This window comes from Elephantulus edwardii, unplaced genomic scaffold (assembly GCF_000299155.1).
Source record: "Elephantulus edwardii isolate Elephantulus edwardi_28Jun2011 unplaced genomic scaffold, EleEdw1.0 scaffold00002, whole genome shotgun sequence".
Lineage (NCBI taxonomy): Eukaryota > Metazoa > Chordata > Mammalia > Macroscelidea > Macroscelididae > Elephantulus > Elephantulus edwardii.
The window spans coordinates 43148550-43164900 of NW_006399752.1; the positions used below are offsets into that span (position 1 = coordinate 43148550).

The 16351-nt window shown below is 43.2% G+C and overlaps 1 protein-coding gene across 1 annotated transcript in view; it reads left to right on the plus strand.

Moving 5' to 3' along the window:
- Positions 1-4958: 4958 nt before the first annotated feature.
- The window catches only part of TRIP11 (thyroid hormone receptor interactor 11), a 74733-nt gene continuing 63340 nt past the window's right edge, over positions 4959-16351 (plus strand). Inside the window, exons 1-3 of the mRNA XM_006879210.1 lie at positions 4959-5097; positions 8107-8109; positions 10758-10816. Coding sequence (XP_006879272.1) covers positions 4959-5097; positions 8107-8109; positions 10758-10816 — 201 coding nt within the window. The remainder of the gene's footprint in view (positions 5098-8106; positions 8110-10757; positions 10817-16351) is intronic.

Sequence of the window (16351 nt, forward strand, 5' to 3'; positions counted from 1 at the left end):
ACCAGCATCTTTTGCTAATGAAATGAACTGGCTTTTTATTGTGTTTTAAAGTCTTTTACCTAAAACAAAAACAATGTTTTGGTTCTGTTTTCTTTTAATGGAAAAAAAAAGATTGTTGACATGGTTGGTTAATTTTGTTTAATTTGAAGATCTGTACAATTTTATTTTAAAAAGTAGTTAGGGAGTAATACTAGTATAATCACTTCTAAGTCTTCAGTAAGACTGGATTCATAGAACACACACTAAGAAGCATTGGTGAAATAAGTGTAGGGACTTCAGGATTTGTATAGGATGCACTTTTGTTTCATGCACACTTTAAAGCTGAATGTTTCCAGGCTTTTCATGCCCTTTATTTTGAAAAAGAGGAAAATGCACATCTGAAATGTGATTATCTAATTTCTACAACACTGGACTATCAGGAGTAACTTTTTAAAAAAATTAAAATTTTTCTGGGAGAATAAACTGTTTGTGCTTCAAGTACAGATAGGATGAGAAATGGAAAGCATTGCATTGGCCATGATGCAAGTGCACTGGCAGAGCCGCCAGCTCAGGGCCCACCTCAGCCGTCTGTGTGTGCCTTCCTGTCCTCCCACACACAGGACCCCCCCAGACCCTAGGAAAGCCGGGCTTCCAAAGCACTATACAACACCGAGGCGTCTCTCGTCAATGTGGGTGTTCAATGAGTTGTATTTTCAATATCAAAGATTATTAAATAAAGAGAATATTTGCTTTTTTTACTCCTCTCTCCTGTGTGCTGCTTTTATTAATAAGTTAGTCCCTAGCCTTGCCTCTCACTGTGGTTGGGGGAATTAGCATTTTCAAAAACATAAAGCTTGGGGCTATGGGGCCCAGCTCCTGAAGCACCCTGCATGTCAGGAGGTCCCCAAGGGTGCTGTGGGCAAGGGCTCAGGAGCAGCTTTATGGGACTTTGCGGCCCAAGTCAGTAGTGATGACAGGCTGGCAGGTTTCCCTTTCTGGCTGCTGCCAACTGGCTCCATATTATCTATCAGAGCAGCTGGGATTTTCCAAGAGAAACCCAAGAACTCAGTTTTCGAAAGAAGATGTTTCTGGGTCAGCTCTTTGTTTTCTCAAGTCCTCCAGTAACAATTTTCACCAGTACAATATTCCCTCATTTTATCCAATTTGGCACCGGAATCCACCTTTCATGATTGGGATAATCTGAATGGACTGAAGATTGTAGAATAGAAATTTTAGAATAAGAGTCATAAATAAAGCGCTTTGAACCTTATGTCTGGGGACAAATATTGAGAACAAATATCTCAAAGTATTAGATAGCCTCATAGCTCAGCACTTTGCAGGATCTGCACATTAGCCCTGGATGCCACAAAATGGCTTTGATTATTAACACACCTCTGGACCCTGTGAGCTACCAGGTGACCTGAAAACCCATCTTAATGTTTGCTACACACTTAGATGTAACAGAGCTTTTGAGTTGTCCTTAGCCTGCAGTCTTGTGTGTTTCTGGCCTTGGCAACTTTTTAAGTTTTCTTGATGAAGTGCTCAAAGCTGTCTTCAAAAGTAGTCTGATCCCAGTCCACCTTTTATACTCCTTACCATTTTCCCGGTTCACACTGGTCCTCCTGGTCTCAACGTCTACAAGTAAGTCAGCTTTCTTACCAGCCGCTTCACTGTAACACTCCCCTTGCTTTTCTCTAAAGAATTTTTAGTTTCTGTTTGTGCCCCTAAAGTTTTTTGCATTTTTTTACTTCTCACTCCTCTTAGGTGCTGTTGACTAGGACTCAGTGACCCTGTGCATAATAGCTCTGAATCCTGCTCTATCCTGAGCCAATCTCACTGTCTCTGACACATCTACCCTTATTATCCCAGTTATTGTGTCAGTCCATGTCATCGAAGGTCTTCATCTCCTGTGCTGTCCCTCCACCCTTCCAAGAATGATGTCTTCCTCCAAAAAGTGGTCCCTCCTGGCCACATACCCAAAGTCTGTGAGAAAGAGTCTTAAAATCCTTACCTCCAAGGAGCAGCTTGGTTTCACCCTCTCCAGGCCAGACCTGTTACGTTTTCTTGGCAGTCCATGGTATGTTCAACTCTTCTCCAGCACCACAACTCAAAGGCATCAATTCTTCTGTTATCTTTGGTCATTGTCCAGCTCTCATGCACAGAATAATGCAAAGACCATGGCCTGGATCAGGTGCACCTTAGTCTCTTGACTGACATTCATGCTTTTCAGCACCCTGGAGAAGTTCCTGACAGCAGATTATCCCTAATGCAGTTTGTCTTTTGATTTCCTGACTGCATCATGCCATTTCTGTCTCATGACTGCCTCTCTCCAACACCATAGAGGGACATCATGTTTAGGAGAGTGGAGAGATGGCGCAGGAGAGGAAGACTTTCGAGATGGCTTGATTCTGTGATTGGGGAGGTAGGAATGAGTGTGTCGGAGATGGTGAGGTTGGCACAGGATAGAGCAGCATTTAGGACTCTTGTACATAGGGTCGCTATGAATCGCAGGTGACTCAATGGCACATAACAACAATATATCCTAGATATCAGATTACTTACTAGACTTAGGCTGTGGTCCATAGATGAGTTGGCTTTGATCCAAAAGAGTTATGGGGGTGGGGGTGAATTGGCACTAATGGTTAAAACATCCCCCCACTGCCTTTGAGTGGATTCCAACTCATGGTCCACCCTCCATTGGGTTCTCAAGCTGTGTAGGGGAGGAAGCTGCCTCACCTTTTGCCCCTGGAGAACTTGGTGAATCAGAAGGCTAACATTTAATACATTACAACATCAGTGCTCCTTAGTTAAAAATTAGAAAACCTAACTCATTGCTATGGAATTGGAACCGACTTACAGCTGACTCTAGCATGGTTTTGTTGTTGTTGTTTGATGCCATCGAGTCGTAGACGACTTAAAGCGACCCTATGAACGAACGGCCTGAGCACTGTTCCTACATAAGAGTTTCTGGAGGCAAGCCATTTCGGAAGTGGATGCTGCTCCTGCTTCCAGGCTTGATTTAGTTGGGAAGCTCCAGCCAACACTGTCCACCATGGGTACCCGTTACCACGATTGGCACATCACCCAGCATGGTTTTAGAGGCTATACGTTACTTGGGAGGAGATAGCTCATCTTTCTCCTGAATGGCAGCCGGTGGATTTGAACTTCCTGCCTTTCTGGTTGGGAGTACAACTCTTTATACACTAGGACACCAGAACTCCCCCTTCAAAAAAAAAAAGGGGTCACACTGGAGGCCCATATTTTTCTTCATGACAACCATCCGTAGGTGACTGGTGGATCCAATAACACTCCTAAAATATGTGAGACCACCTTTGCTTCTAAAAAGCACTTTGGCTGAACTTCTCACAGATTTGTTTGTTCTTTTGATGGTGCATATTCTCTAGCAATACCACAACTCAAAGGCATTAATTCTTCTGCTTTTGTTATCCATGTCCAACTTTCGTATGCATAGGAAGCAACTGAAAATCGATGGCTTGGGTCAGGAGCATCTTGGTCTTTAAACCGACATCCTTGCTCTTTAGATTTTAAAGAGGTCCCCCCTTTTAAAAATTATTATTAATTTTAATGAGAATTTAGAGACTTTGGATTCCCATTCATTCATTCATTCATTCATTGTTGCACTTTTCTCCCTGTCCACCCCTCCCCTGCCAAGTACACTCTTTGAAAAGTTAAAAAAGAAAATTCATTGTTTTACAATCCCTCCCCCCAGGTCCATCCCACTATGCGGCCTTCGTTCTGGACTCCTATCATTAAAATAATACCTAAGCACATATCCCTTTTAAAGAGTTTTCTCCCTCATCTGTTTCAAAGCAGTATTTATCCCATTCTTCTCAGTCTCCTGCTAATTCCGATGTCAGTTTTGTTTTACAACAGTGGCACTATGCAGTATTTGTCCTTTTGTGACTGAGATACTTCACTCAGCATAATGTCCTCCAGGGTTACCCATTTTGAATATTGCATGAGTTCCTTGTTTTTCAATGAGCATAGTATTCCATTGTGTGAATACACCAGAGCTTCTCCATCCATTCGTTTGCTGATGGGCACTTAGGTTGTTTTCAACTCCTTGCTATTGTGAACAAAGCCGCGATAAACATGGGTGTGCATTAAAGAGGTCTTTGACAGCCGCTTTGCTCACTTTGATTTCTTGGCTGCTGCTTCCAGGGGTACTGACTTGTAGATGCAAGTTAAAGTAAATTCTTGGCAACTTCACTCCTGTCTCCATTTATCACTACGTTGGTGACTGGTTCTGCAGGGAAGATTTTTGCCTTAATGCGGGATGGCCACGAATCAGGAACTTCCTGGCCACGCCAGCTTAGGAAGTCCTGATGGCCTGGCTCAGCCTGAAAGTCAGCTGGACCCAGCGGCGAGGAGCGCCTCCCCCGGCCTCTCTCCTGATTGGCTGGCTCTCGGCCGCCTACGTGGAGGCCGACGTTGCCCTGGTCCCGAGGCGCCTGGCGGAGCGCCCGTGTGCGGTCCTCCGCGATCCCACCGTCCCTTGCGTCTAGGCCACGTCCGGCCGGCTTCGCGGAGCCCTTCTACCTCACCGCCGCGCCTCTATGGTCCGCCGCCGCGTTCAGAGGGGGTGTCATGGCGGCCGGCGTCGAGTTGGCAGGAGTTGCTCACGGAACTGGGGAAAGTCACTAAAACAAGAAGCCAGGGGTCCCCCCCCGGATGGTGGGCAGTTGTGAGGATGTACGGAGGCGCCTCGGGAGTGACCGCGGCCCTGGAGGCGGACCCTCGGTGAGGTCCCAGCCGGGCCTCTGCTCTGCTAGCCTTGGGTGCCGTTGGCGGGGACCCCCCGAAGCCGGCGTTGCCTGGACACCCCTCATTGTCCGATCGAATCCTGAAGGGGTCCGATTCGGACCCGCCGGGGTGGAGGCAGCGGGCGAGAACACTTGGCCGCGTCGTCGGACCACGCTGGACACTTTCCTGGGGGTGGACCTGCCCGACTCGCCGCAATGTCTTCCTGGCTGGGCGGCCTGGGCTCCGGCTTGGGCCAGTCCCTGGGTCAGGTCGGGGGCAGCCTGGCCAACCTCACCGGCCAGATCTCCACCTTCACCAAGGACATGCTGATGGAGGACACGGTGCAAGTGGAAGGTGAGAGCTGGGATGGAGGGAGGGAGAGTTTGGGGGGGCCCTGGGAGCGTCGCCTTGGTGTCCACTTCCATCTGGTAGGGACGCGGAGGGTGGGAGGAGTGTGCCCGCCCTTCCCTGTGCACATCCCCCTGAGAGGCGCCCCGAGTTTCTCGCCGAAGGACCCCTGGGGCCCGGGGAGGTCCCCCTTTGCATCCTGGATCTCTCCAAAGAGCGTAGCAGCTTTGACGTTACAGGACTTGATTGTTGCTTGGATCCATCCACGCCCCCCACTGACTTACCCTTCGATTGGGGGGTGGAGCTGATTTTGCGTCTTTTCTGTACTGTCACACTTTACAAAGTAGTGACATTTGGCCATGACAGATGCCATATATTCCCTTTTTTGTTTTTCCCCCCTTTCTAGTTTTGGACCCATTGCAGTAACTCCTGGATGTAAACATTTCGTGACTTGACTTTTTTTTTTTTTCATTGGAGGATGTGAATTGTTCATGAAATAGGCTGTGCCTCTTCGTTCATTTCATACTTTTCATACTTTGTTTATTCTTGTTTTTTCTTTTTCATTTCCTTTTAATAATTTTAATAAACATTTATAGAGATTTTGGATTTCCATTCATTCATTGCTGCAACTTTGTTTATTCTGGCTGACACATTTCACCTGATTCTATTCAAAATATGTCTCCCTTCCCTTCACCGCTTCCCCCACCCCGTTCCCAGCATAGATCAAGGAAGAAGGTCTTTATCTTCTATGTCCTAACAAGCCGTCCCTCATTTCTGAAGTCCTCATCTTGTGTCACTAATGAGCGGTGGCCCAGTGTTACAACTGGAGTCGCTGGTTAATTACTATTTTGAGGTCTCCAGCAAGTACTATTTCGATCAAAGGAGTTCACTCAGAATTTGCTTCCTTACAAAGGAATACGTTTGGCATTCTGGTTTGCCTTTTCAGTCCTGATGAACCAAGCCTTTATGTCTGTTTGTTTGAAATAGAGATTCCAGTCTTTTCATCTGAGTTTGATGGTCTTTACGTTTGACTTAGAATGTCTCTAGGATCTCTCTGGAGGCAAGGAAGACTGGAGACCCGCTTCATTTTATTTTACTGGTGGGGTTTCCTGTTGAGTGGGAAGTGAATGGGGGGGTTAGGTTGGGGTGTAGGGAATGGATTTCTTCTTCTGTTTAGGGAAGTGTCAGTAACCTTGTGGGTATTCAGAAGCAGAGAAGAGCTGGAGTAATGGGACATGGCTAGTTTCTGCTTGGAGCCCAGAGGTACAGTTGGGTATTCTTTTGACATCCCTGGGGCTGGCTGTCCTGCAGGAAGGGTGGGCAGCCTTCTGTTGTCCCCACCGAATGTGCGCCTGGTTCTCAATCTCCAGTCGATCACTAAATCTGGTTTGCTCTATGCCTGAGTCCTTTCTCCTATCTGCCCTTTATTTTCCTCCTATGGGGTCTATTTGCCATTCTCTCTCCTGTGGACTGAGCAGATACTTCACTTTTCACATCTCATTGCCTGTTGCTCTCTGCTTCTGTCCATTTTCTGTAGTGTTGCCTCAGTTCCTTTTAAAACACAAAGTTTGCTGAAGAAGTTGGACTGTTACAAGATAAATCCAAACAATTTGCTTTGGGGAGATCGAGAACCTTTATTTTGTATCATGCTTCAGCCTACTATAATAGTTTTGATTCTGGTCCTTCCTTCACTTGCTGTTGTCGCATGTACGTGCTTATTCACGCACATTATGCGGGCTTGCTCCCAGAGCTCCGTGGCCCACACTTTGTCAGGTGGCTTCTCAGCTGCAGGCCTCTGTATGGGAAGCCTGCTCACCTCTCTCCGCCGGCAGCCTCCTTTGCTTGGAAAACTTCCTATACAAGCCTGCGACATGCCAGGTGTTTGTCGAAACTATTCCCTCCCCTGAACAGGCGGAGCTGATGGCAATTGATCTGACAGCATCTGCCATATGGAGTTGGGATTTGTTTTTTTCCTTGATGCCCGTGGAGAGGCCTTTTTATTTATTTGCCACTGTGTTACCCAGCATGTAACATCTTCTTTGGAACATAGTAGATGCCCAGTAAAAATCTTGCTGATTGATCAAACAGCTCAAAATTACTCAATACTTTTCTTTACCTTTTTTATTGACATACTTTTATTTCCCCTTTTTATTGAATTGTTGTTGTTGTTGTTGGGTTTTTTTGTTATTGTTGTTGTTGCCATTGAGTTGAACACTACTCATAGCTGTCCTATGAAGAAAAGGCCTTAAGCCTTTCTATGACTATCGACATTTATCGAAGTTCATAGAGTTTGCAGAGGCATTTTGTTTAGGAAGTGGATTCCCTTCCGGCTTCTAATTTTATTGAAATAGAGGCTGCTTAATATTTGATAACCATTACAACTAGAGTCAGAATCCAGACCAAATCCGTTGCCATCTTGACAAGTCTGATTCATAGCACCCCGCCATTGGGTTTCTGTGACTGGTTAATCTTTCTCCTGTGGAGTGGCTGGTGGATGCAAACCACTGTTCTGTTAGCAGCCTGAGAAATTACCAACTGTGTCATGAGAGAATTGCTTCAGGTCAGAATCTCAACAGAAATCTACACTGCCCTTGAGTTGGAACTGACTCATAGCCGGCACTCTGGGTGGTTCTCAGAGGCTGTAAACTGCGTGGGAGATTGCACACCTCTTTCCTGTGGAGTGGCTAAAGGATTAAAATTCCTGCCTTTAGTTGGCGGTACAACCCCCTGTCTGCAGGCCACCAGCACTCTCTTAGGTCAGAACAGAATCTATTGATTCATTCAGCAAGTATTTATCAAGCGTGCCTTGGGCCAGCATAGAAGGAGAATACAGTCTTCAAACAGCACTGTTGGTTCTTCTTGAAAACTACCATGTTTACAGTCTTAGAGGGCTGCTGCTCCATTAAACCCCAGCCAGGCCCATTGACCTGAAGCGGACTGTGGTTCATGCTGGCCCGAAAGGGCATAGTGAGACCTCCCTCATCAGGTTTTCAAGGCTGTAATCTTTGTTTACAGCGGGTGCTCCGTGGCGGAGTCTGTAGGGGGTTGCACTGTGAACCTAAAGGCAGCATGTTTCTAGCAGGTCAGATCACTAGTGGCTCCTTGGGAGAAAGGTGGGCATTCTCCTCCCACATGATTTCCGGTCTCTAGAAACCCGCTGCAGGTCCAGCTGGGGTCTGTGCTGACTTAAAGATGATGAGAGAGGACTCTGTAAGGAAGCAGACTGCCATATCGTTCTCTGGAGGTGACTTTGAATCACAGACCTTTCTGTCAGTCTGGTACTTACCACTGTAATACCAGGGCTCCTACCAAGCACCAGACAGAAAAGCCCACTGCCATCGAGTCTAGCTGAACTCCTGGTAACCCTCTCGGACGGAGTAGAACTGTCCTTTAGAGTTTCCAAGGCTGTAAAGCAGATGGCCACGTCTTTCTTCTGTGGCTCAGCTGGTAGGGTCAATCTGTTGACCTGTTGCATAGCAGCTGAGTATGCACAGTGCCCTCATGGTTCCTGTCTACCAAATGCAGTACTGATTTATTCAAGGCTAGGAGACTGGGCTTTTTGATCAGAGAGACATGGATTGAAATCCCACTAATATGCATTACAGGGAGCTCTAGTGGTAAGGAATTGCACTACCAGTGCAAAGGTAGAAGTTTCAAATCTACCAGCTGTTCTGTGGAAGGATGGGCATTCTCTTCCTGTGCAATTAACTGCATCTGAAAACCTACTGGAGGGTCAGCTTTGGGTTGGTTCTGACTCAAAGGAGGTACATAGCAACAACATGCATTACTAGTTGAGGGATCTTTGAGAACTTAGTAAATCTAAAAATACAGTTTCCCTGTGTATTCAGGAATAGCAAATAGTAAGCATTAATAAAGGATCACTCATGCTCATTCACTGCCACTGAGTTGCAGCTGATGCCTGAGCAGGTTTCCAGAGGCTGTAAATTCCATGGGAGGAGATTGCCCATCTTGCTCCTGAGGAGTTGAACAGCTTGCCTGTGAGTGGGCAGTGCACCTCCTTACCTACTAGGCCACCAGAGCTCCCTGATAAATAGTAGCTGTTACTTTTATTTTCCCATCGGAAATTTAGAATTTTTTGTATGTTTAATCACCCCTTTATTCACAAGAAGGCCAGGTTTTTGTAGGGAGGAAGGATCTAGTAGACCTCCTTTTTAAAATCCATCTTTGAAATAATTGCCATTTCAAACAATTAATTTCCTAACTAGATTATAATTTGTCCTCATCAGGATAACAGTTAGACAATTCTTTCAATGTTGATATGTGAAGCAACCACAGAAGAATTATATAAACAACCTGGCGAAATTCTACCTGGTGATTTTTTAGAACAGAAAATTAGTCACTATTCCTGATTGAATGCCACTGTATTTAAAAAAAAAAAATTTAAACTCTGATGCAGAGAAATTATTTTTGTAATATTAAAGTGAGAAGAAAGAAAATCGAGATCAGGCACATGATTAGCCAGATGACATGGGTAGTGTAGTTTTGTTACTGTTGGGTTTGACCCTCCTTTTAATTGAAGATGTATAAAACCAGACTGACTGCATTTTCAATTTTAAGAAATTATATCTAGGAGTCTTTAAATAAATGTTCCTTTAGTTTTCTGTCTTTATTTATAGGTCATTAATTTTTTGACAGTGAGCTCTGGTGGCCTAGTGGGTTAGGAGTTGGGCTGCCAACCCAGAGAGTTGTGGTTTGAATCTAACATGTGTTTTTGAGGAAGAAAGATGGGCAGTTGTCTGTCCGAGTGATTTACAGTCCCTGAAGACCCACTGGGGGGGTCAGCTATGGGTCAGCTCTGATGCAGCAACACTCGACAACAACAATTATTACAGTGAAGGAGCAGAAGTAGAGGAGCTTTGGTAGCTTAGTGGTAAGAACTTGCACTGCTGGTCCAAGGACATTTGGTTCAAATCCACGAGCTGCTCTCAGGGAGAATGATGGGCAGTCTCCTCTCATGTGATTTACTTGCCTCTGGAAACTCACTGGAGGGTCAGCTGTGAGTTGGGTTTGAGTCAGCGGTACATGATAACAGAGGCCGAAGTTAGAATAAGGCTTTAACACTAGTAATGAACATGTCTTATCTAAGATTAAATTGTAAACCAAAGTGATTGCATTTGCAAAATGGACTTTTTTGTTTTGTTTTGTTTAATTTTATACTGGGTTACTTACAAAGTTTGTATACATTGTTTTTCATGTGGGATCTTTCCCCTTTCCTTTCCCCACCCCTTCCTCCGTGCATTAGATTGTGTGACTTTATGATTAAGCCCTACCCCCACTCTTCTGGTGCCTTTCCCCTCCTTAGATCCTCATACTCATTCTACAATAACGGTCTTACACAGTGTATGTCTTTATTATGCTTAAGTAAATGAACTCAGTCTCATAAAGGCAAAACTGACATTTTAAGGAGCACTTCAAGGGGTAAGGCTAAAAGTCTTAAAAAAAGTATAGGAGCAAACAGGAAGTGTCATATATTGCAATGAAGAACTTTATTGGCAGTAGGAAATTGGGATGACAATCAAGAGATGTGTCTTCTACATTTGCTCTTAGATCAGCATGCCAGTGGAATAGAATGTCCTTAAAATACCTGTTTATTAGCTCACAGGGTATTGGTCAAATAATCAGTATATGCTCTTTCTTTCATACAGAATTACCTAACGCTAGGAGAGAAGAAATTGAAGCTGTTCATGGGATCTTAAGATCAGAGGTAAGGAAAATGGATGAGTACTAGCAAGCTTAGGGTTTTCTTTTTGAAACCCATGATAATTTCTAAGACTTTCTTTTCATATGTGCTTCTTAATACATTTTATCTCTTGCCTGTTCTCTCTCTTGATCACTCTCCCTTACCTCCCACTAAAAGATTTTGTCAGGTTACTGTTTGTTATTTTTTTTATCTCTCTTCTTTGTACTGGTGATAGGAAAACTGCCAATTGTGGAAATAACAGTGGCAACAATTTAGAATTATCAAGGTCTTGCTGTGTCCTCATTATGCTGATTTATGGGAGTGTGTATATTTCTGTGTCGTTTGAAGAATGCAATTCTAGTTTGTTAGCTTTTTAATTCCCTAACACTGTTTTTTAAAAAAAATGATATTTGAATGCCTAGGAATCAAGGATGTAGGAATAACAAGTGAATTCTGCCTCTTAACCATCAGAGTGCCTTGTTGTGTGACTGGTTCTCGACCCTGTGGTTAAGAGGAGTGTAGACCCTTGGAGAGGGTTTGGAGGAAAGGAAGAGGTTCCTAAGTGGCATCTCGTAGAAGAAACTCAGCTCGTTAGCTGCAGAATGAGAACACTGAGGGACACCTAATGATAGTAATTTAGCTTCGGATAATCTTAGAGGGCTATGGAAACGGTTTGGTTTGGTGTTTTTTTTTGTCTACTAAGTATAAAAAAGTTTAAATCAAAGAATCTTTACCAAGAGTGAGTGTTAATGAAAATCTACATTCTTCCCTAATAAAATTTTTGAGGAAGTCCACAATATCCTCTTCAGCCCCTCCCCAAAACGTTGAATGAATGAAGTGTGGAGAATGGCAGGTATTAATGTCCATGAGTTTGGTTGTACGCATCTGAGAAGGAGAATGAAATAACTGTCTGCTCGGTATTGGCTTTGAAAGGAACACGGAGCTCTCTCTCTTTCTCTCTTGAGCTCAGTTCTTTTGATGTCTCTTGTGTCATCACTGGTTACGGCAAGTGTAATCCTAGTGTTTAGATCCCTTTTTCACACAGCACATCCCTAAATATGAAGCTCACATTCTCATTTGATACTTAATCAAAGTGGCACAAACTACTCAAAACTTGTCACATTTCTCAAGGGCGTGATTTCTGAAGGTAATTCTCACTGCGTGATTTTCTCCCCTCACCCACTCATGTCACACTAACTCTTCATGTGACCATGCAGCCCGTCTCTATTTAAGACTCCCCGCTGGAAGAGAATAAGGTGAAGGTTCATGGCCGAGACTATTAAGAAATTTACGATATAAATATATTTAGAATGTCTTCAGATAAATCCATTACCATTGGGTTTTTCTCAACCTGTGGTGACCTTATAGGGCAGAGTAGAACTGCCCTTTCAGGTTGGCTGGTGTCTATAGAAGCAGAACACTCTTTTCTCTTACAGAGTGCCGGTCAGCGGCCCAGTACTTACTTCACCATGCCGCTAGACTGCCTTCATTTCCATATGCTGTTGTTCTGTACTGTTGAGTTGGAATCAGAGCTGCCCCATAGCTGACCTTCCAGCAGGTTTTCAGAGGCAGTGAATCACACGGGAAGAGATTGACCATCTCTCTCCCAGGAGTGGTTGGTGGATTTGAGCCATGTGCCTTTGGGTTGGCAGCACAACTCTAATGAATCATGTATATATAGCTCTTGTTAGATGCAGTCAGGCTGACTGCAGCTTGTATTGGTCCTCTGAACAGCAGGTGAGAACCGTGCCCCATCCTGTGCCACCTTCACACTCTGTCCATGCTCCTGCCCATTGTTGGAGACACTGATCTCTGTCTTCTGTGGTCTTTCTCTCCTTTGCTGACTCTCTACCTTTCCCAGCAAGTGTCTTTTCTTCAAAGACTGGCCCCCTTCTGACAATATGGCTAGAGTATATGAGATAAAGTTTCACCCTCCTTCTCTCTAAGAAGGCACCCTGGTTACATTTTCTATTTTCCAGAGTAGATTAGATATGCTTACAGGTGCTGTATTTGTAACTGATTGAATAGTTAAGATTCTTTAATTGTAAGTAACAGTAACCTGCCTAAGCAAATAGCCCTCTGTGATCAAATAATTATCAGATTTGCTGTCAATTTCACCATCAAATTAAAGTCCAGTGGACTTTTTATTTTTAAAAAATATTTTTAAGTCATTTTACAAATAATTGGGAAAATAAAATTAGAAGAATAAGATGGTATTGAAAAACAACTTTAATGGACATTTTACTGAGAATTTTAATATAGCAAACCCATGTACGTGTTATATATTTCCCAGGTTTTGAAGATGTAGTTGTCCAAAAGAGGCTGTGTTCTTTGTGTGTAATTAACTGCTCATTAACTCCTCTGCATGAACTTGAATGTGTTTGATCTTACAAATACTGACTCCAGATTTGAGTTACATATCTAATAGATTGAAGTTTATCATATTTGTTTGGTGATTCTTCTTGAGTTGTGTTATCAAAACTAGTTGTTTTGAAAACTTGGACTGCTAATTTTGTTGAGAAACAGTGATTATCATCTTTATAATTACAGATCCTTTTTATTCTTACATTCTGAATACCAGTTAGAATTATCAAGCCATTGAATTTTTTTTCTTTTCTCTATCATTTGTTTCCTTCTGTTCTCCTTTGTGTACACATGTGCATTCAGCATTTGTCCAACATCACCAAAGAAATCGTGGTGTGTGAATACTATAAACACAGGGGAAATAACTGTCACGTGTCCTCTTAGTGCAGTAGCACAGTTCAGATTCTTTGAACAAAATATCGCAGGATAAAGTCTTCTTCTATTGAATAACTTGATGGGAATACCATACTTCCATTGTATTTTTAGAAATACATCGTTGATTATTGAATTTCAGAAAATGCATCTAAAATACTGTCTTGTGAAGACTCTGACATTGCACCTCTGCAGTCATTATCATTACTAGACTACATAGAGTACTTCTTTCTCTCTCTGTGCATTTATCTAATTTGTCTAATTGTGAAATTTTCCCCCTTTATTTTTGTTAAAAAAATGGAAAATGCTGGGTTCAACCGTGTTTACTGAAAACTGAAAAAAAGGAGAGTACAAAGATGCCTTTAGACTGCTCTTGTTTCTTACAAAGGCATGGAATGCTCTGGGCCTAAGGAAACAGGTTTGGTCACCATTGCTTCATCCTGTCCTCCCTGGTGATTCTGTCCGGCTGCCTCTTCATTGTTGCGTCATCTTCTCTCCTCCTCCTCCTCTCTAGTAGCTACTTGCTCGATTCTGACTCATGGTGATGCTGTGTGTGTCAGGGTGGAGCGCTGCTGCATTGAGCCTTCAGTGGCTGGTAGGTTTCAGAAGAGGTTGCTGTTTCTCTCTCAGGCACCCCGTGATGGTCTAGGGTCTCCACCCGTTTTGTTAACAGCAAAGTATTTCAAGATCTAGGTGAAGTAAGATCACTACGAGCCCATGGTGCTCAGATCTGTGGACTGCCCTGGCTGATGTCCCTGAGACACTCTTTACACCTGGCGCTGAATTCCCCGACACCATCTTTCAACCAAATAATAGATGTACATGTAAAAATGGTCACTCAGAGGAGCATATTCCTCGGAACAGCGATACAATATAAAGAGGATAGCATTTACCCAAAAGCAAAGATAAGAGGACAAGCAGGGTGGAAAAAATTTAGATAGAGAGGAAATTGTGAGCACAGACTGGATGTGAGAACAGCGTGGGCCTGTGATGGACAGTGGAGCTGGTGGTACAGGGCACCTTATGTACAGGCTATCAGGGAAGGTGAACTGTTGCGTGAAACTCAATTTATTCTCTTTTTTAAAATTGTGATTTTTAACAAAGGTTTATAGGAAGATTGGGTTTTCTTAAAAGATTCTGATCTCTACAATAATTTAATTAAGCTTATTGTTGTTGTGTACCGTGGAGTTGGGACCAACCCATAGATGATCCTCCTTCAGAGGCAGTTAATTGCATAGAAAGAGATTGCCCATCCTTCTCCAGCAGAGCAGCTGGTGGATTTGAACTATGGACCTTGGGAATTGCAGCTCAGCTTAGACTATATACTTCTAATAGTGTTTTGTACTGTGACACTGATGTGTCAAATGTGATAATTGTTTCCCATGGTGGACAGTGTTCCCCGATTAAAACGAATCCTGCTTCTAAGGCAGGAGTGGCATCCACTTTCAAAATAGTTGCTTCTGGAAACCCTATGAACTTGGAGAAATAATGAAAGTTATGTAAGTGCTCAGGTGTTCGTTCATAGGGTCGCTATGAGTCGTCTACAACTCAATGACACTTAACAACAACAAACAGTAGTTGGATTTTTCCAACGTGTCAGAGGGAAGCTTCTTGTTGGGTGCCATCAAGTCAGAAGTGACTCATAGCTGACGCTTCAGCAGGCTTCCACACCCTCTCTTTATCATGATTTTAACAAAAGTTTACAGAGAAGTTGGATTTTCATTCATTCATTGTTCTTTCCTTCATCTGTTCCTATACAGTGTTCTTTCTTTATCCCCTCTTTTCTCAGTTTCCTCCCAAATCCCATGTCAGTCCTGTTTTATAACAGTGGTGTTGATGCAGTATTTGTCCTTTTCTGACTGAGATATCTGATTCAGCATAATATCCTCTAGGCTCACCCATGTTTTGTAATATTCCTTGTATTTCAGTGCTGTGTAGCATTCTATTGTGTAAATATACACTTGAGTTGCTTCCATCTCTTTGCTATTGTGATTAACACAGCAATAAACTTGAGTGTGCATACATCTGTTTGTGTGGAGCTCTGGTTTCTTTAGGGTATATTCCTAGTAGTGAAATTGCTGAGTCAAATGGTGTTTCTATTTCCAGCTTTCTGAGAAAGCACCAGACGGCGTTCTATAGTAGTTATACCATTTTACATTCCTATTAACAGTAAATAAGAGTTCCAATCTTTCTGCAGCCTCCCCAGCATTTGTTGTTTGCTTCCAGAAGGTTTTTAAGAGGCATTAAATCACACAGGAGGAGATTGCCCATCTTTCTTCTGCAGAGCAGCTGGTGGATTTGAACTGTGTACTTGTGCATTGGTGGTACAATTCCTTACCGCCAAACCACCAGTGCTCACTGAGGAGACTTGGGGGCAGGCACGTAAGTAATGAGAGGCTTTAGATGCCTTCCTGTACTTTAGGCAGGTTTTAAAAAAAGATTTCCTTACAAGAGTTTACCTGCTGGGGAGATAGCAAAAGCCTGAACATGGAGCCTCGTACACTCATGTACCCATGACGCATTGCTCCTTGGATGTTGAACACTGGTATTCAAAGATGGACGAGGCATTGCCCAGAGGCTGCGTGCTTATTAGCAAACTATTAAACTGAGCAACATTTTATTAGGTTTTTTTAAACTTTGGTTTGAAATTGTGCATAATCTCTATAAACTTGTTTATTGCATGTATTAACTTTAATTTGGAAATATTTTTAAAGAATTCTGAGACTTTTTTTTACATTTCCCATGGGTTTTTAATAAAGTACTTTTGAAATGGCATGTATATGAACTTGGACTGTAGGGAGGAAAATACACAAGAAAAAAATG